Source organism: Camelus bactrianus, chromosome 2, assembly GCF_048773025.1.
Source record: "Camelus bactrianus isolate YW-2024 breed Bactrian camel chromosome 2, ASM4877302v1, whole genome shotgun sequence".
Classification (NCBI taxonomy): domain Eukaryota; kingdom Metazoa; phylum Chordata; class Mammalia; order Artiodactyla; family Camelidae; genus Camelus; species Camelus bactrianus.
The window spans coordinates 52,652,134-52,673,474 of NC_133540.1; the positions used below are offsets into that span (position 1 = coordinate 52,652,134).

A 21,341-nucleotide genomic window follows, 5' to 3' on the forward strand; every position below is an offset into this window, starting at 1 on the left:
ATCCTGCTGTGAGGAAGCCCCCAGAAGCCCTTGGGGAGGGATCCCATGACAAAGCCTTGAGACACTGTGAAGAGATGCCCTGCCAGCTTGCAGCTGCTGCAGCTGCCTGGATTCCAGCTCCAGTCACCAGCTGACTGCAACCTCAAGACACTGGAGGCTAGAGACCCCCAGTCTAGCCCCTCCTGAATTCTGACCTACAGAAACCATGAAATTAATAAAATAATTAATTTTTTTAGGCCATTGTGTTTTGGGGTATTTTGCTATCCAACGGTAATCATTAGAAAAATGACTTTGTGGGAAGGTATAGCTTAAGTGGTAGAGCACATGCCTAGCATGCATGAGGTCCTGGATTCAATCCCTGGTACCTCCTCTAAAAATAAACAAACAAAAAAACAAACAAACAAACCTAATTACCCTCCCCACAAAAAAATAAAATTAAAAAAAATAAGAAAAGAAAAATGACTTTAATATATTAAAAAAAATTCAGGATTCAATGAATGCTTAATATTTATAAATTATATTAGGTTATTACGTCTTTTGGTTTCTTTTACACTAGAATAATCCCCCTTCTCTACTTTTTAAAAACATGATACCGTTTTGGAAGAGTCTGGGATGTTTGTTTTATAGAATTTTTGGATTTGTTTCTTCATGATTAGATTCCTGTTAAAAATGTACCGTCAGAAATACAAAAAGATATTTTTAAGTTCTTTTACTTTAAAAAAAACTGTAATTAAAAAAATATAACAAGAAATCTACCCTTTTAGCAAATTTTTAAATGTAAGGTAGAGTATATGCATATTGTTGTACCACAGATCTCTAGAACTTTTGTGGCTGAAACTCTGTACCCACTGAATAGCAACTCCCCATTTTCCCTTCCCCTGGCTTCTGAAAACCACCATACTACCTTGTTTTTATGAGTTGGACTACTGTAGATACCTCACACAAGTGGAATCATGCAGTATTTGTCTTTTGGTGACTAGCTTATTTCACTTAGCATATAATGTCTTCAAGTTTCATTCACATTATAGCATATGACAAGAATTCCTTCCTTTCTAAGGCTGGCTAATATTCCATTGTACATATATACCACATTTTCTTTACTCATTCATCTGTTGACAGACATTTAAGTTGTTTTTACCTCTTGGCCATTGACAACAATGCTGCAATGAACACAGGACAGCGAATATTTCTTTGAGATCCTGTTTTTAATTCTTTTGGAAAAATATCCAGAAGTAGGATTGCTGGATCATACAATAGTTCTATTTTTAATTTTTGAGGAAACTCCATACTGTTTTCCATAGCAGCTGTACCATTTTGCATTCTCTTATTAGGGATTGTACCACTTTGCATACCCACTAGGATATACGAGAGTATTTGTTTTCCCTCAGCTTAGTTAACAGAATATTTTATCAGCTTTTTGAACTTTCGGCAATATGATGGATAAGAAATGGTATCTCAATACATTTGTCCTTGCATTTTTCTTCCTATGAATGAAACTGACATCTTTTCATAAATTTAATGACTTTCAAAAGGATCCATCCCTCTGGATGCCATATTGGGAAAAAATGAAAGCCCAGGAATGCAAAGTCTCTTGAGTCAAGTGAATTCTGTGATTAGGTACTTCCAAGGCAACTAGATTTTCCTTCAAATTAAAGGAACAGTACACATACAGGCATAGTAAGTTAATGTACTGTCATTCATTGGGAACCTACTATGCACCAAAAATTTTGCAGTCTATCTTGATTGTAAGATAGAATAAGACATGATACTTTCTATCAAGGAATGCACAAACTATTGGATGAGAAAAATAACTGATTATAGTACTGGGGGCAAGTTATGTTAGGGTTAGGCTTGGGTGCTATGAGAACACAGAGGAGAAACTGGAGAGTTGGGGGAAGTGTTCTATAAAAATGATATATGAACTCAGATTTACTGGAAGGCATTCCAACCCAAAGCAGTAGCACTTTAAGGCACAGAGCGAGATAACAGGTCCTGTTTAGGGAACTATAAATTCTTCTCTATGGGTGGAATGAAAGGTATGTATATGAGATTATTGAAAGAAGAAACCATAAAGGGTAGGAGCCAGATTTAACTTTTTTTCCAAGTGAAGGATTTTTAAAATTTATCCTCTGTGTTATATGAAGCTATAAAAGGATTAAATAAGAAATAATATAATATTGATTTCTTTAACTTAATATCTATTTTCTTAGATTTCTTAAAAATATCCATTTCAATGACTTGAGAGTTTATCATACTCCTGTTTTTCTTAACCATAGAATCAAAAAGACTGAATCATGCTTTCTTGTGGTATTCTAAATCTCACAGTGTCAAGTAATTATATAATACCACAGTTAGTCATGAAGAACCTTGATAGAAAAATAGGGCTGATATAGAAAGTAGGAAATAAATGAAATAAAAAATGTTGAATTTATAAGTTTAAAAATCTAATAAAAATAAATTTTAGAAATTAAAGAATAAAGTCTTATCAATTTATAAGTAATGTCAACAAGTATTGCTTTAAGATAAAAAAGTGCACAGTTAATGTTCATAGTTCTTGAAAAGTACAGTCGACATTTTCCTTTAGCTATAACTGCTTATTATGGCTTTTTAAAAAAGCACTTATTTTTTTGGTTTTTACTCAACATGGAGATGGGTTGCTTTTTTCTAGATAATTGGCCAGAGATTTTAAACCATTGGCACATTTTCCTGGTACAGACCACTGAGTCACGTTTAGAGGTAATGTGTATCACATTAAGGCCAGTTTACCCAGGAGTGCAGAGGCACCGTGGTGTAGAGGTAGAAGCCCTAAACTCAGAGTCAAGAAAGATGGGGTTCTCAGCAGAAGAACACAGGAGTGACCTTGAGCCTAAAATGAGATGACTGAGTAGATGAGTTTTGTGGTTCTTTCCAGCTTTAATTGTCTATTATTTCATGTCAGGCTAATTCACCATCACTTGTAAAAACCTGCCAAACATTTAGGGCCACTTAAAAATTTCCTGGATCCTGAATTTCACTCTTTCTTGAGAGCAGAGAATCTGCCAGAAATATACTGTTTTATTAAAACCAGCCTTGTTATTACTCACATTTGGATATGCTGTAAGTCAAGTGTTGCCCCTAAAGCATAACTATCCTGGCATTTAGTAAATCATTTAAAAAACACTTAATAACCTTTTACTAGAGTCAAAACACTGATCTACACACAATGGGAAGAACAAAAATGAAACGCACATAAATCATTCCTGCCAGATGCCCCCTCATATAGGAGAAAAGATGTATATATACCCAAATAGCCATGCAGTGAGGTAGGTGTTAGGTGATATATGAGACTTACAGATAGGGAACAACTGGAACTGAGTAAGTATTAATTCTACCCCTGATATAGCACTAAATAAATAACTACATTTATATTCTTCACTGTTAGTGTTAGATAATTCTTTATTATTGTTGTTTTTAAGTGTGTGTGTGTGTTTGTGTGCGTGTGCGCTGGTTTTAATAGTAATTGATGTTCAATGTAGACATTTTACAAAAATCAGACAAAAGAAGACAATGAAAACCATCTTTAATCCTGTGATCTAGGGCAACCATTGCTAACGTTGTGTTGCATTCCTTCTAGTTTGTTTCTATGTTCATATCTAATTTTCTAGTAACTTACTTTTTTCAGTGAACATATCTGAATATTTACCTATGTCATTAAAAATTATTAAACGATATGTTTTAAAATGTCTGAATGTATTCCACTATGGCGGGGGCATAATTTGCTCTTCTAGTACCCCCACCCCTGTTGTTGGATATTTAAGTTCATTCATTCACTTATGAAATTTTTTTTTTAAGCACATACTACATGCCAGGAACTTTTCCTAGTCTGAGGATAAGAGAAAACAAAACACAAGATGTACATGCCATCTTGGAACTTGCATCCTAAAAGCAAGACAGATAATAAAATGATGAATGTAATGAATTGGTCCTACCTAAAAGAGCTACTTACTTGAACATTACAAGCTTCATAATTAAGCTTTAGGCCTTCTCCAGAGAGGTTCAGCTTACTCCCAAATCTCTGGAATTGGCTGAGACCATACTGGTTTTTCCCACAATATCCAGATTCAGGTGAGACTGTAGTCACAGTACCTGCCCCCTCCAAGATTTTGCTGAAAGAACAGTCCTCAGGGAGCCCACTGGCTAGTCATAGTTTAGAATGGGGATTGGAGGGACTTGTGGGGGTCCATAATCATGAACAGTCATTTCACAGCAGGCCTGACTGACACTGGCTGACTCAAAAAAGTAAGCTGGGCCAGATTTCCTTGCTGGGGAATTTGACCTGAGGCACCACAAGAGGATGAGGCCCCAAGTTAGAAATGAAGCTGAATCTTATATGGAAAATGTTTCATGCAGTCACATTGGGCCATGGGTAACGTGAATTAATGAAGGTGCAGAAGCCATAAACAAGCAGCACTTTTGAGGCAGACAAAGAGTATGGAGTGTGGAGTTAGTAGTAGAAAAACAAGATACTCAGACACATGAAAAGCATCTGTTGTGTTTGTATTAAAGCACTTAGGCAAGATCAAAATCATTTTTTGGACCCTGAATCCGCTTTAGACTCAGAAGAACCCTTCAAATCCTATGGATCCTGAGTGTTCAGCCTTCTGGAATCCCACACTCGCATTAGCTGAGGTGACTGGAGGGACTCTCCAGTCCTTCACCCAGATGAACTCCATGAAAACAAGAGTCTGTACAGAAGAGACAACTGCATGTGTGCAGAACAGTACACAACAATACATAATTCAGCTGCATCCAACTCATGATACAGGCTTTACTTATGCTTTTGATTTGAGAATCATCAGGACCCAGATTTCCTTACCTTTTAGATTTACTGTTGTTTTTATTTTTATTTTTTTGTTTTTGTACCAGGTCATTAGAAAAGTCAATTTCTCTTCCTTAATATATGACAAATAGAAACTAGGTACAAGGCATCATGTTGAGGCACTGGGATGGTTTTGGAGTTAAAAGACACATTCTCTACCACAAGAAGCAAACAGCCTAATAGCAGACCCGCACTTACAACGCAGAGTAGTAAGTATTTTGAAGAAGTCTGTAGAGGATGTGGTGGGAACACAAAGAGGTGCTTCTAAACCAGAGTAGAGATGGTTTCCTGAGAAAGGTGACCCTTAAGCTAAGTTTTAAAGGATAAATAGGAGTTACCTCTATTTTAAACTCTCAATCAAACTAGAGTTCTCTGGTCACCAAGAAAGATACTCATTCTCATTGTTTTTTTAAAAATCCTACTGCACATTTGGGCTCATTTTCAATTCTCATACCTTGATCATAGGCCCACAATTTTCATGGCAGTTTTTGGTAATCTCTGATTACCAAAATTATTTCTCCATTTTTTTCTTCTGCAGTATTTCCCAAATTTGCCTGACCATAAAAATCACCTAAAGGTCATGATAAGTATGCAGATTCCCAAAAGTGTCCACAGGAGGTTCCGACGCATTAAGTCTAGACTTAATACTCGTAATTAGGCATGCTCGGGAATTATTTTTCTACTATTCAAAATTGTTTTTGTTGATCATTTATTTTTCAATAAAAGGTTTTCTGTTATTAAAGTGTTTTCCAGGATTAGAAAATAAGCAAAGAAAGAAACATAAAATTTCCTGTTAGGAAATAACATTGTTTCCTGTTAGATAGATTTTATAGACAAGCACATATTAAGTCCTATACATGTAAATTATAGGTTTTTAAAAAATTCAGTGTGGGTTAATATCTTCTTGTGTGAATTTTGTTGTTTTATTTTTATTGTAATTCTCTCATGTGTTACTCCCAGTTCAAAACATTCATCATATTCACTGTGTTTATGATTTCTCTTTGATTAGAGAAACACAACTTAGATTTGGCTTTCAGGGAACTGGGTAGGAGGGTAGGGAGAGTATGGTGGATGGATGCTGTATCAAATTGAGAAACATAGAGACAAAAAGTATTCAATAAAACATGAACATAAGGGAATTAGTTGCTGTTTGTATGGGGTGTTTAGCAGTTTGATGAAGGAGGTATAATATTGCTATATTGTCAGGGATTTCTCCACTTGACTTCCAAGCAAGTGTAACAAGAATATGAATCTTCTGGCAATCCACAACTCTTCTGGATTATTAAGTAAAGGAAGCACTGACTTTATTATCAAGCATGTTGGAGGAAAGCAAAGCGTTCCACAGATATCAGTCGTTAATGACTCAATACCTACAGTCTTTTTATTGAACTAGAACATAAGCAAGGACTCAGAACGTTTTGTAATTAGAAATAAGAATACTGGAGCAGGAAGGGGCCATCTTTTTTCAAGGCAATAGAAAGTATTTATGGCTCCCACAAGAGGAACAATCATGTCTAATTCAGAACTATTCCATTTGTCACACTAATTAAGTATTATCACATCTTCCTAAGATAGGTGGAACTGGAAACTCATATTAAGATGGACAGTATACTCTTACTAGTGGTTTTTTAATCTAAGTATATATGTCATAAATTTATAAGGTTCTATTTATTGAGGGCAGGAGCAGTCATTGTCAATGAGTCTTTTTTGTCATCTTCATATATTTCAGTTCTTAGTACCCCCTTACATATTATTTTATATAGGTGTGTCAAGTAGACTTTTTCTCACATTTTTCGAAGTATATATGAGGATACTTGACGCACTATAAATTGATCAAGAATACTGTTTGTAGGTGTAGTACATGATTTGTAGAAATGTTGTGCTTGTGTGTCTGTAGCTAACAGTGACTCTGGGATAGTTCTAGTAGCACTCTACCCTGGTATATCTGTAAGGTATTTCTCATTACCCTCCTGAATCAGTCAACAAACACTTCAGAGTCTGATGGGGTCTAAAATCTGATTTGGTACACTGAGACAGTGTCCACCTCTCAGGGGCAGAGTCAAATTAGCAAAGCCAGTTGAAACTTATGAATAAAGAGATGGAGAACAGGAAATTATAGAGGAACTGAAATATTAAAACATGTACAATTAGAGGGTGCTCTCCTCGTTAACAGGTTACATGGGAACTATTCACCAACTGAAAGATTTATAAAATTGCATTGCAAATTACTGTGCCAGTGAGTACAAATCTATATAATTCCTATATAAGCAAACTCTAATCAGAAAGTTGCTGGTTAAGTTTAGAATCAGAAAGAGAATTAGAAGAATTGAATTCTTCGTGGTCCCAGGCTCAGATAGTCTGATGGGCCCACCTCCCAAATGCACCTGAACCTCAAAATCTGTTAATCAAAATCTCTACATCCAACTCACATCAGAGGTGTGTAGGCTTGTGACTCTGGAAATGCTCAGTTGGAGAAGGCCAAGGTTTTCTCTCTCCTATGCAGCACTAACATTGTCTGTGTAACTCTTTGTGTTAAATTTACATGGCTGACACTTTCTTCTTTAGCAGTGAAAAATACTTTGGTAACAGTAGAACATTTTGGGAGGGAGAATTCATGGGAAACAGGCCACCACTCCTCACTCTGTTCTGCAAGACAAACATCACTAACTAATGATAGCAGTCTTCCCTTGGGCAAAACTTGAGCTGAGTCTAGAAGTGAGCTTAACCATAAATCTCTAGGGAAGTACAGCTGCTTCCCAAAATTGGAGTTGGCATATCAGGTGAAGTTGATTTGGATTCCTTGCATATTTTATGGTGTCTGACAAGATGTGTCATTTATTTTGAATATCAGTGTTTATCTGAAAATAATTACCTAATGAAAGTTTCCTGAATCAGGAAAGAACAATTTTTGTGGAGAAATTCTTTTCCCCTTTATTCCTTGTAGATCCCCTCAGTAAGACAAACAAAATTGCCAAATATGATTGATAAAGTCCTGAAAAGTAGCAAGGTCTGCTAAACATTTAAAGAGTTTGTTCAGTTAGTTTAGTCCAAATTAGTGTTCAAGATTAACATAAATAAGCTTTATTACAAGAATTTTTTTCAATTAAGAAAAGGATTTGCTTTTTAATTAGTAAAAATATAATATTTATTATAAATCTATTGAACATGAATGATCTAATTTTGAATTTCTTCCATGTTAAATAAAACTAATTTGGTTTAGAAAGTTCTGAAACTACAATACAACCAGGAATTTGTTAAGTGCCAAAGCAGATTATTACCTGTTCATAGTCCTATTGCTCTATGATGAAAGGAAATATAAAACATCAGAATTTTACAGATTATGGAGTAAAGGAGTCTTAAAATTATTGGTGAAAATGTTAGCATATTTAAAATATTTTAACTGAATTTTCAGTTCATAATTAGGCATTGGTTTAACTCTTTTGCCTATATATTACTGGCTGAATTGAGAAAATAGAGAAAAAGAAAGCCATATAAGATAATTCCAAAGGTATCTATTCTTTGTAAAGAATAGGAAGTTAGAAGAATCAGATTATTTCTGACATATAAATCAGAATTATCTATATTTTGGAGGTATGAAGGTTGATAAACTTCCAAAAGGCCAAATGTCACACGACCTCACATTGTCCTAATTTTTGAATACATATGCTGATTTTGCCCAAAGATGAGTTACCCTTACTTCTACCTCATTTTCTAGGAACTGAGAAATAGTTATTGAATACAAGTAGATGATGAAAAATACTTTAATATTTTCCCTAAAACCTATACAATTAAGGTCAAGAGAGGGGTCTTTCAAATTTTATTCTCTTTATCCCTATCTTATCCAACTTTCATGCTGATAGAATTTTTTTCAACATTTGGAAAATTACAGTTTTTTTGTCTTGAATATTGCTAATGTCAGGGACAAATTTACTGTAAATAAACACAGCTTTACTTTTATGTCAGTGGTTTTCAGAAGGGAAATAAAAAACTCTTCTTTTCCTTATATATCTTACTTTGATCAATTCTTTCTCTATACAACTTCATAATACTTGCCTCAAGCAGGAATAAGTACAAATGATTCATTTTGGGGCTGGCACATTGGTATCGGAAGGAGGAACAGTGGCTCATTAAAACAGTCTGCTCTGTCCTAGCCTAAGGACCCAGCAAGACAAGAGCTAATGTGAATGTACCAACAATTACCATATTTGCTTACCCAATTCCTCTCCCATTTTGTGTCTACTTTTAGTTTAAATAGGAAAAAAAAAAATAGAGGTAATGGTTACCTAAATGGAAAAAAAACCAAAAAACTAGTCCCATTGAGGATAAGAGAGTTTTATAGTTTATATTTAAATATAGATTTATAGTAAAATCTTACTCTGCATAAAAGCAGGAATCTCTGATTTTGATCACTTTACATGCAGAAGAGTGTTTGCTGGAGCACTTCCTTGGCTCTGCTGTAAGTTCTTATGTCATTACCACCTGTAGAATTAGTTTGCCCCCATTTCTAGATGTGGTTCCACTTAGTTTTTACTGCCGTCTTAGAACTGAGACTTCATATTGATTTGGCTGATAACTACCAAAACCCTGGCCTCTTTGTCATCTGCCCTGTCATTCTTCATTATTTATTTGGAAAATAACTCAAAGTACTTACTGGGTTGAGGACCACAGTGAAGAAAAGTTCACCTCCTTGGATACTCTTATCCAGCTCTTTTGGACCTCCTGGATATTCTTTGTAGAAAATTGTGTGAGTGAAAAGCCCACAGGTTTGTCTTGGAAGAACCTAAAAGAATGAACAAGTAAGGAAAAAGTTCCTTTCAACCAACTAATAAGTTGAAACTTAGCTTCTTTTTTTTTTTTTTTTCTCATGGAAGATTATGACAGGCTGCTATCATTATTCAACTCTTAACGAATATCCCGAAAATCTTTCAGAATCTGGGAAGGTGGGGCTGACATCAGTATAGCTGGAATATTGAAGATTGAGTTGAAGAAATATGTTAAAACTAAAAAGGACTTTGAATTATTTTAGCCATTTATCTATTTTAAACCTCCAAGTCAGTACTTCTGTTATGAAGTCTCGTATGTTCCAGAATCTTAAGAAATAAAACAAAAGGGAAGTAAAAAGGAGACTTTAAAAATATTGGAATTGCCTATGTTACACTGTAATTCTAATAGGCAAAAATTTTAAGGATGTCACTTCTATCAAGTTCTACATGTGCATTAGAAAATGAAGTCAATTATTAACCTAATGTGATTCTTAGGAAATGGCATTTTAAATTAGAACAAATATTTGCGACACAAATCATAGTTTCTGCTCTAGTCTGAAAGAACTACTGCAGGCTGTAGTAATTGCCCTAAATTCTAAGTCTGAAGCATGCCAGTTCCAGAAGTATGAAAGACATTATGCATTTGATTAGTAATTTTTATAAAGAGTCACAAACAAAATGATAAAAGATCACTTTGTAAAAAGACTTCTCTTCATCCTTTGTATGTGAAAGCCATTATTTGCTTCAATTATCCATATTTGTGATAAGGACATTTTTTCAAATTCTTACAGCTTTCCTGGTTAAATATCAGTACAATTATAAAAGAAGGTGTGAACAAAAGCTGTGCAAGATGGTCCACTCTCGAGCTAGATTTTATAGAATGATTTCTTTAAGATATGCACTTGTCATTATATACTTGAAGTAGCAGAAAATTAATGAGTATACTTTGGAGAGATACAAGTTTTACAGAACCTTACCCAGGTGGGTCTTCTGCTTATTATCCTGAGCAAATTGATCTTCATGTTTTCGGTCTTGATTTTAAAGCATATTTGGTTCAGTAAGTGCTTTAGAAATAGTACCTGTATTGGACTCCTCATGCCTTGTGACCCTCTATACATATACTAGTTCTTTTTCTTTTATTTGAATATATATTATAATAAATTTCAATCTAGTCCTTGGAAAAATTTCCTAGAAAACATACTTCTCAGCTCAATCAGTACATTATATATATTGCTGTGTAATTCAAAACTTTATATATCCTATTTATTTTGGTAAACTGACTAAAGTTATACCTCTAGAAGCTATTTTATCTTGATGAAATAGTTAAAACAACTTCAGTTTAATTGCAGACTATTAGCTCTGATGATGTTTACATTTTAAAGCACTACACAGTTTCATAGTGTTATGCACAAAATCAATGACAAAAAAGAATAAAGTGCAAAGGTATCCTAGCTGAATCAAATATATTCCTTAACAATTCATGGAAATGTAATTTTCTAAATTAAATTTTATATAGCACTTACTCATTTATTTAACAAATACTTTTTCTAAACTCTATGCAAGTCCATGTGGGAGAACACAAAGATATATCCTTTCTATTTTTGAAGGAGTTAAGGTATGTTAGGGTAAAGAGAAATATGTCAAAGCCACATAATGAGATGCCCACATGTAATTAAATGCCAAGTTTACATTCTGAAAGTACGTGATTCTGAATTGCTTTTAAGATTCCATCTGAGTATTCATGCTTGAAAAACTATGGCAACATACAGAGCCATCTTTGGGATTTGATTGCCTAGATGATTCTATGCAAAAGAGAGAGAGAAATGAAAAGAAATGTGAGTTTTGTGTACTTCTCAAATTATTTTTGAGGGAAGAGAAAGTGCCAGGCTGCACCCTGCAACTCTGGGGAGGATCACCCTTGCGGAGAGGGTGAGAGTCACTGTGAGCCCTAGGATGGTCAGTGGACCACCAAAGGAAGCTGAGGAGATAATCTGAGTGTAAGAGGGTCATGCCCATTGCCTTGCTCCCTACACACAATGCTACAGGACACCAAACATGTTCCTTGAAACAGCTCTCCTGTGTAGAGAAGGAATAGGAGGGTTTTAGGCATTCTGTTGGGAACTGCCTTCTAGAATTGTTTCTGGGAGTGTAACACTATCATATTCAAACTCTGGGCCATTGATGAGCCCCTGGAAGCCTTATAGCTGCTGACAATAACTAGGAGATGGTTATGAAAGCCATAGCCAACAAGAATCTTGGCCAATGGGACTTCAAGCCAATATCCTGTTACCTAAGGCCTAAATCTGGGATAACTGCCAATAAATGTCCCCAGTAAAGATCACGTAGGAGGCTGCCAGCAGGATTAATGGGAGTCTCTATCAATAGGCATCTCTGTTAGAAAGAGTAAGCAGATAATCAGGATCTGTAGTTTAACTGCGTAAAGGTCTCTGGCTCTCTCCACAGTCACATTTAACAACCAGCGGGTAGGATAGAGAGTGCTGGTTTTCCATCAGTTCCTTATTGAGTGAGGATAAAACTTACCCAGTAGACAATGCACTAGGACAGAAGCCTCAGAGACTCTGGTTAGGGCACAAACACCTTGAAATCTTGTAAGTTTTTATGTTCCTAATGTTACAAGATGATGTGTTACAGGAATTGGGAGGAGATCAGTGTAGGCCTGACTTAGGTACTGAGCTGCTATACATATGCCAAGGTGCTTTACAGTAAATTCTGTAAGTTATGGGACTTGACATTGAGGAACAAAGGGAATAGGAATAGGTAGAGAGTGGTCAGAAAGTCTTTCAAGGTGGAAAGAATGACAAAGTCCTGGACACAGCAATGTTGTTGTGGACCTCTGTGGCTGGAGTGAATCTGTGTGAGCTATAGGAAAATAAGAAATAGAAAGATAGACTTAGTTTAAATTGTTTTCAGGTCCCTGAAGAGCTTTTAAAGGGTATGGAAAGAACTAGAAGGAATGAGGTTAGGAAGGCCAAGATGAAGGCAGCATTTTAGAAGGATTAAAAGGTTGGCACTGTGTACACGATGGACTGCAGTGAGGGGTGGGGAGACGCTGCAAAGTCAGAACACAGTCTACACATGGAAGTCAGGGCAGTAAATTAGGCTGTGGGAAAGGAAGGAAATAAAATCTGTATTATAAAGGAATTATTAATGGACTGTACAGACTGATCGGAAGGATCCAGTCAGTGTGATGTTCAAATGGCAGAGCTGAATTAGGGACAGTAAGATGGCGTAAGCTGGTGGAAAGGGAAGATAGTAAGTTTCATTCAAGGCATTATGAGTTTGATTTGTGAATAGATCATAAAAAAGCACAGTTTCCCTCCTCTCATACAATAGAATATGGGTGTGATCCAGGTAAGGTTCACTCCTCAGTTCCCTGCTCTTTTTTCTTGGCAGTCTCTCCCCAGGAGGGCATATTGGCTATTGTCCTCTCAACTTACAGCTCTACTTGGATGACTCCAAGCCCTGTCCTCTCTCTCTAACTGCACAACCAACTGCCTGCTGAACATCCCCCACTTGGAAATTCTCATCCAAGGGCTCACAAAGCCATAAGAGTTTCCATGGATTGTTGCACAAAAGAAACCACAGGGACAGTTCCATCAAAGCAGGAACTCTGTTAGAGCCCCTATTACTGCAAGATTCATGCATTTACAGTACAGGTTAAACATGTTTTCAGGAGAGACCAAAATAAACATATCTCATGTGACATATCCAAGCAAGTCCCCTGGCAGTACAAGAAGAAACAGAAATAAAAGAGAATACCATTCAATAAAGTCCTTGAAGACTTAAGTTTACTGTTCTACTATGACTGCATGTGATTTAAAAATGGCAGGCAAGTATTGGTCTGCTTTTACATTATAATACAACCCAGGTCAAAAAGACTGGCAGCTGGAGGCACAGTGAGTTCATTTTCAGTAAAGGGGAATGGCAGACTGCGATGAAATGTGGCCATTATGTCCACATTGAGCATTTACAACAGGTTTTATTGAGGGGAAAGTTAAGATGGAAGTTGATCCAAGTTAAATGTCATTATCCAATCTGGAATTTTTGCAGATCTAGGAAAACTGTCTGAAAAGAAATCAGTTACACCTAATTTTAAGAGTAGACATCTGTTCAAACACAGTTTGACAAAGTTATAGGGCCTGAACATGTAGTGTTCTGCATGGCGCTCCTTCCCCGTGCGTCTAAATCAGAAGGCCCACTCCTAACTTCACCAGTTCTCTTTGGATTTTCTGAGTTGGGGAAAAGTGGGATTTAATTACTTACTTTGCGAGGTCTCACAAAGTATTAGGGAATAATATATCTTGACACTATACATTTGTCACCAGTGTAGAAACACAACACAAAATAGAGAAGCTTTGGAGAGAATTTGACAGTGTATATAAATGACTTAATTAACACCCCCTCTCATTTGTACTCTGTATTCTGATCTGTTAATGATTATGGAGGACATGTGGCTTCTTGCTGTAAATAGCTGAGTTTCTTTTTGGTCTGACATGATAAAGGGAAGGACATGGTTTGGCTTGTAAAAGAGTGGCACAGTTAATACAGAGAGAGATGGAGTTAGTTTTACTTGCTGAATAACCTTTTCAAGAAATGATGGCTTCTATAAATTATCCGCAACTTAGATGTAATGTTTCCTTAGTATTTTGATATCAGTGTCTGCTTTATAGCAGTAGTGTCAGTAAAAAACATTTTAAAGTTATATTTGAAGAACTGAAAAGAAGCTCCTTTAATTAAAACATCCTTTGCTTAGATAAAAATATGTTTCCTGCTTGTATGGAGCTTTTCTTAATGCTGGGGACTGAGGCACTGGGGATTGAATCCAGGTCCTTGTGCATGCTAAGCATGTGCTCTACCACTGAGCTATACCCAGCCCCCTATTATGCTTTTGATATTTTGCTCTTCTCTTTTGTTCTTTCTTCCAATGAAGAGTATAAATCTGGCAGAATTAGTTGTACCTTATGCAAACCAGGGGAAGCTTACCATAATGTTTTTGTGGATGAAGCCCCTCCGGTATCTGGCTGGTTTCAGGTGTGGATATTCTTCAGTGCTGGTGATTCTAATATTCCAAACCTTCTTCCAGGCCTCGTATAGCTGAACATGCACAGGGTAGACACCTGAATGGTGAGGGGCCACCGCGTAACCCATGTCAGTAGGAATGCCGTGCTCCTAAGACCAAGCAAGTGTTAGTTAGAATGTGGTAAGATTTTTTTTTAACTTATGATGATAGTTTTATTATAGCAAAAAGATACAAATTAGAACCAGCCAAAGGAAGATACACATAGGGCAAGATCTGGAAAGTCCCATAGGTGAAGCTTCTTTTTGTCCTCTCTCCCTGGAGTCCAGATATTACCTCCTCCTGGCTACACATAAGGTGTGACAATACTCAAAAAGACAATTGTCGACTATACATCAATAAAAAAACAACAAACAAAATAAGACAATTGTCAACTAGGTAGCTCACCTGAGCGTCAGTGTCTTGAATTTTTATTGAGGCTTCATTACAGAACCATGATTAGTTGAATTGTTGCCCATATGGTTGAACTCAATTTCCAGCCTCCTTCCCCAGAGGTTAGGTTGATGTCACTTTGCCTAAAGCACTAATCTTTTAGTCTTTTAAAAATTGAAATATACTCAGTTTACAATATTGTGTTAATTTCTGCTGTGTAGCATAGTGAGTCAGTTTATCTATCTATCTATCTATCTATCTGGTAAAATTAAAGTGATAAATATTAAGACCTCTAGACTTGGCGAAGCTGGATAGCCATTCCACCAGTCTTGCTGGTGATACATTTATTGTTTTAGAAGTGGTGGGAAGGACTAGTGATTTTAATGAATAATGTGAAAGAGGCTGCATTCAGTGCATCTTGTCCCAGCCACCTGTTTTTCTAGTCTCTCAATTTCGGTTAAGTTAAATGGCAAACGCTTGCTACAAACAGCACTCAGCACTTATAAAACTAATATTTGTTAGAGGGGCAGAACTCATTCTGAATTCGTTAGACTTGCTAACAGGATTTTATTTTGCCTGTAGCCCAGTTTCTACCAAGTTTGTCGCATTTCTGTTGGTCCCTCAGCTAGGGGGCCAGTAAGAGACAATGTACCCTGTCTCGATAGGAGCACACACTTTTGATTAAGAAATGTGGTCAAATGTTATAGAACAAATTTATTTGAAGTCAAAGCCCTAGTTACAGTGAAAGTAGAAGGTATTGAAAGAGCCAAACAATCTGGAAATTTAGTTGATTTGAAGTCCAGCAGCTTTAACACATAAAATGAGTCTAATTTAAAAAAATAGTTTCAAAATTACACACACACACACACACACACACACTACTTTCTTCTGTTTACTTGGTCCTAATCAGGGCTGGAAATTCCAAAAATAAAATCTCTGGACAATTTTGGAGGGAGCTTGGGACAACTTTGTATAATTGTAATCATTTCTCTTCGTTTGAGATGGTCCATTAATCCTGATAGTCTGTTTGCAGAAAAGATGAACTATCTTTTATTAAAAGAACACTCATGGCTTCAGTAGTAGACGTGCATTTTTTCCTCCTGAATGATACTTTATTTTTCTATCTGTATTTTTCAATTGCTTTATAGTCTTCGAAATTTCCACCCAAACAGACTTCCTTTGAAATACTCATGGTTTTTCTTCATGCCAAAGTGCAATTTCACATACAGAGAACCATAGTAATGGGCTGCTAAATGCCTGAATTGTAGAAATATGCTACAGATGGATATGGAAGAAGTGGAGAAGGCATGGCTTTGTTTTTCAGTGTAACTAATGACAGGAGCTGAAGGACATATATGAGCACCTGAACACAGGAGGAAAATGGGTTGCCAATGGTTTGCCATTACCTAAGTGACTGTCAGACTCCTTCTATATGGCATAAGAGGCTCTCAAAATTTGACTTCAACCTACCTAACATAGCTTATCTCCTATCAGTGTTCATCTTCCCCACCCCCAATGATTCCCTTCACAGCTTTGCTGTCCATTGTGTACGTTGTCTACCCAGTTGGAATGCCCCTTTCGTCTTGTGAACTCTTCATCTTTCAAAACTCAGTTCAGTCAGCTGGAGTTGAGGATGCTGGAAAGGGAGCTGCTGTGGTGGTATTACAGGTAGAGTGGATTATACCTGTGTTTCTGAAGGATGAGAGGAGCATTTCATGTTCTTCATTTTATTTGCATCTTTGTAGAAATGACCACAACTAGGCAGTTATTGCTATATCATTTAGAATTTTGCTATAAAGTCAATGGAAATATCTCATTGCTTTTCCCCCTTTGTTTTTAAAAACTCAAACTAAAGCAAATTACTTAACAACACATACTTTCTGTGAGAAAAGTCAGTGAAGTATTTATCGGAAGTGGTTTAAGAATAGGGGTGCAGTGATAATGGACCAATTGAAAGAAAACGAATTTCAATCACAGAAATTTAGAGAAAAATAATGAACAATTGCAGGTTAATAGTTTTTAAAAGGGTAAAGGATGAAGCCAGGATGAAATTCACAGTAACAGGAACTACATTATAAAAGTCAAGTATCTCCAAGTTTGTGAGGAATTGTGCTGGTAGAAAGCTCAAGGTAGTTTTGAATGCCTGTTAGTGGTCACCTATGTCTTCAGAACACCGTGTAAGAAAAGGACGGTTCAGCACAGCAGACACATTTCCCTTATTTTGAAATATTCCCAAATATTTGCAAACCAACATATATCCAATTTTTGTTTTTATTTTTAGCTTTTAATACTAAAGAAATACTGAGATTTTTTAGTCTCCTCTTTTATTCACGTATGGGCACAGTGTGACCCAGTGGCAGAAAAACCCTGCTTCTGGAGTTAAACCTATCTGGCCATTTCAGTCTTGCATTTACCACCTGTGTGGCTTTGGAGAATGATTTATGACCTCTAAGCCTCATGTCATGGTCTCTCAAATGCTAGTCATATGAGTACTTACCTCCAAGGTGTTCAGAGGAAATTAAATCATATAATACATGGAAAGCATTGAATGCAGTTCCTGAAACATAATACACATTCAGTGGATGTTGTTTCTTATTGTTGTCATCACTGCCCTGCTTCCATTTTAAAATAAGCTATGATTCTACTTAAGTCAACTATAATGTGGAAGTTATGAAAATACTGGGCCATTCTTTTTTTTTTTCAGCAGAGTTTCTGTGACTTCTGTCCCACTGTCCCTTCTCGGGCTTGCGTTCCCCTGATCTGTCTAAATACTCTGAACCAATGCCGTGTGGCTCTGGCCTGTGAATCACTGAGAGTTACAGTTAGTAGATAAAGGCAACAGAAATTGACCCCCAAATTTGCATTCAGTACCAGCGAGAACACCTGAAATCTTACTGCATAGAAAAGTTTGGGCTAAGACTGCAGCTAGTATGTTCTGTAAGGCAGACTATTATGTTTTAGAAGATTTAGTCATAATGCTAAATTCTTGACTGATTATTCTCTTCCAGATCTTTTAACTTGCAATTAACATTATCATTTTGTAATCTGGGGCAGAAAGTCTAAAATCGTAGACATTTCAGCCTAAAAAGCTAATTCTCTTTATCCTTTTCATTAATCCTTGATTGAAAGTAACATCTCAGATCTAGGAATTTTGTAATCTGTCAAGATTTCCATAGTAGAGGACATACACTGAAAAAACTGGTGAATATGGCTATGTTACTATAAAATGTATATGAAGTATTTAGAACATAAGTGGGATTGATTAGTCTCACAATTGAACTCGTCCTCCCCACCTCTCAGCTCTACCAGAAATGCTCCCTGCCCCAGTGTTCCTCTGTGTCACTAAGTGACACGATCAATTATCAACCAACTAGTTGCTGTGTCAAAAATAGAGGCTATTCTTGACACCTGTTTCTTCATTCGCTCATAAATCTAGTTCATTATCTTGCCCTATCATTAAAACTCCAGTATAAACCTTAAATCTATCCACTTTTCTCCAGTTCTGTCATCATCATCATCACGCTAATTCAATCTACCACTTTGTTCCCTGGCTCCTAACTCTTCCACCCATCTCCTATCTTGCCAGCTTCCAATCCACTGTCTACATAGCAGCCAAAGTAATACTCAAAAGACTCAGATATGACCATGGGACTTCCTACTCAGAATCCTTCTGTGGTTTCCCTTTGCACTTAAGAGAAAATACGGAATCCTTAGGATGGTCACGGGCCTTACCTGGTAGGACCTTGCTTCACTTTCTTGCCTCATTTTGCACCACTTCCACCCTTCATTGTAGTCTAGTCACATTAATCTTTGCCTAAAACTCACCAAGCAGTTTCCTACCTCAGGATCCACCCATATGTGGTTTTCCCAGACTGGAATTTCCCTCCTTCAGCTCTTCACCTAGATAAATGATACCTCTTTTAGGTAATTAATTCTGTCATATCTTCATAGAAGCCTCCACTGACAAGTTATAATCTATATAAAGTCCACATTAAGACTTGTCTTAGTAGCATTCATCTGGTTTTCACAGTACACAACATAGCTTGTGAATATTGCTTCATGTAATGACTTCTCAATGTTTCTCTTTCTCATTAACCAATAAGCTCCATGAGTTCTGGGTTCTGTTTTATCCACAGCTGTATGCCCAGTGTCTTGCCAGCAGCAAGCACTCAACAAATATTAGTGAACAAGTGTGTAATATTAGTGAAATATTAGTGATTCTGACCACCCTCTTCTCATTCTAATTTTTACTTTCTCAATTATCTTAACCTGTCAGTTCATCTGCGAAATGGACATATAGTGACTTACAGGGAAATTTAACACCTATGTAAGTAATACCTGAAAACACTTTTGAGACTATAGTTTAAAATTATTATTCAAGTGAAAAACAGACATTATTATGAATTTATATTTAAACCATACTGTATGGAATTAAAAATTGCAGTATTTTCCTAAATTGTGCATTCAAATGTTTCCAAATAGAGAATGTGAAGATGATACAGTTTTATCAAGCAAATGTGATGTGATATTTCTTAGAAAAATTTCCCCAAAACTAAAAGAAAAAAAGGAAAAAAATTGTCATTCAAGTACTTGAGCAACACAATAACTTCATTCCTGAAGAATTCATTGTTTATTATTGTCTTTGATATTTCTTTATTTAAATTCTTGCTAGTAATTAAGAATAGCATTTTACTTTTAATATTTTTCTCTATTTCCGTCTTTCTAAAAAGACAAAACTTTTAAGTTTTCAAAAATAACCTGATGACTTGTTTCCTATTTCCGTATTTGTCAGATTAGCAAGTATACAAACTAATGTAATTAAAAAACCCATGATAGGAAATCAAACACACATTCTACACTCTATAGTAGAAAAAATCTAAAACTTCATTACAAATGTAATTTATAAATACTTCTAAATGCTTTTCTGTGGTTCATTTTGGTTAGAATGTCCCATTCCCTCAGTTCATGCTTTGGTTAACTTTTTCATGGTACTGAGAATTTATACTTAAAATTAAAATGGGCTTACGTTAAAGCTTCTCTGTGTTTACATTTGGTGGTATATTTTAGAGTTGTTTCTAGACAAAAATTGTTTTGCTTCGATTTTTAAAAGTGTCATCCTTAAAAGCTGTGGTTGTTTGAGATGTTATTTCACATAGAAAATAATACATTTTTACAGGTGACAGGAGTATGTTTGGAAAGTGGAGTTAAAACCTTTCACATAAAAGACACTTCTGTACACACACACACATGCACGTATATACACTTACACACTACGTGTGAAGCAAAATTTATAAAACTATTCTCTTGAATTTCAGGAGCATTTTAAAGCTTTTAAAGACAATGTTGGTAAAATTAATGGACCACACATGAACCTGTTGGGCCTCAGGCACTCGAAGAAGGAGTTCTATAGCATTTGCTGTGACTTGGGGGAAGTAAGAAATGACAGTGATGGTGGCTCAATATATGTAAAATTACTATTTAAAGGAATCTTCCTTCTTCCCTAGACCCAAACCAGGCAAATCAGGATTTATCTGTAGGTGAAGGAATTAGGTTTGGTACTGAATGCTAAGAGTGTGTAAACATTAGAGTATGTTCCTGTGATAAATGATATTTCTGGTATGGTTTGAAGTGAAAGATCTTGAAAGGAATAATTACCTTAGGTAGTATAGGAATCTGATTTTTCATTTTTTTAAATTGTGAAATTTATAAAGGGGTTGTGCAAGTAGTCACTAAGGTTCAGATTTAAAATTCTGTGTTTCTTTGACATAATCTTTGTGGTTTTAGAAGTGATCTATTTGGATGCTAAATATAAGTGCACTATTTTTAATCCATGATCAAATCTTAAACAAACATGTATAGTTTTCTTCCTATATATTTAAGAAAGTGAAAACCTCCTAAAATGTGATGGGCATATTTACATAAATTTGGTTAATATTTATAGATTTGGCCACTAGATTTCTTTCTAGTTTTTTTTACAGGGTACTCTTTAATTCATAATATAAATTGTTTGCTGGCTGGTATGTGAAAATCTGCAGTGATGATCATATTTTTAATAGATTTGGTTTAAGAGTTTAAAATCATCCTTTGTTGGCAGCTGTTGTATAATTTAAAAAATTGGCTGGTCTTTATCATCTCTGGTTCCCAGGAGGTAAGCCCTAAATCCTTGGAATTTTCTGAGTGATAGGAATGTCTCTATTATTCATGGTGGGTCCCTGAGATCATATCTGAGTTTATATTAACTGGATGACTC

At 35.9% G+C, this 21,341-nt stretch overlaps 1 protein-coding gene across 3 annotated transcripts in view; it reads right to left on the minus strand.

Annotated features, from left to right (window-relative positions):
- LOC105067137 (N-deacetylase and N-sulfotransferase 3) overlaps positions 1-21,341 on the minus strand; it is a 134,172-nt gene that overhangs the window by 53,986 nt on the left and 58,845 nt on the right. For all 3 annotated transcript variants that reach the window (XM_074341689.1, XM_010952609.3, XM_074341696.1), the window contains exons 4-5: positions 14,626-14,811; positions 9,510-9,638 (exon numbers count right to left, since the gene is read on the minus strand). In XM_074341689.1, the coding sequence (XP_074197790.1) occupies positions 9,510-9,638; positions 14,626-14,811 (315 nt within the window). The remainder of the gene's footprint in view (positions 1-9,509; positions 9,639-14,625; positions 14,812-21,341) is intronic.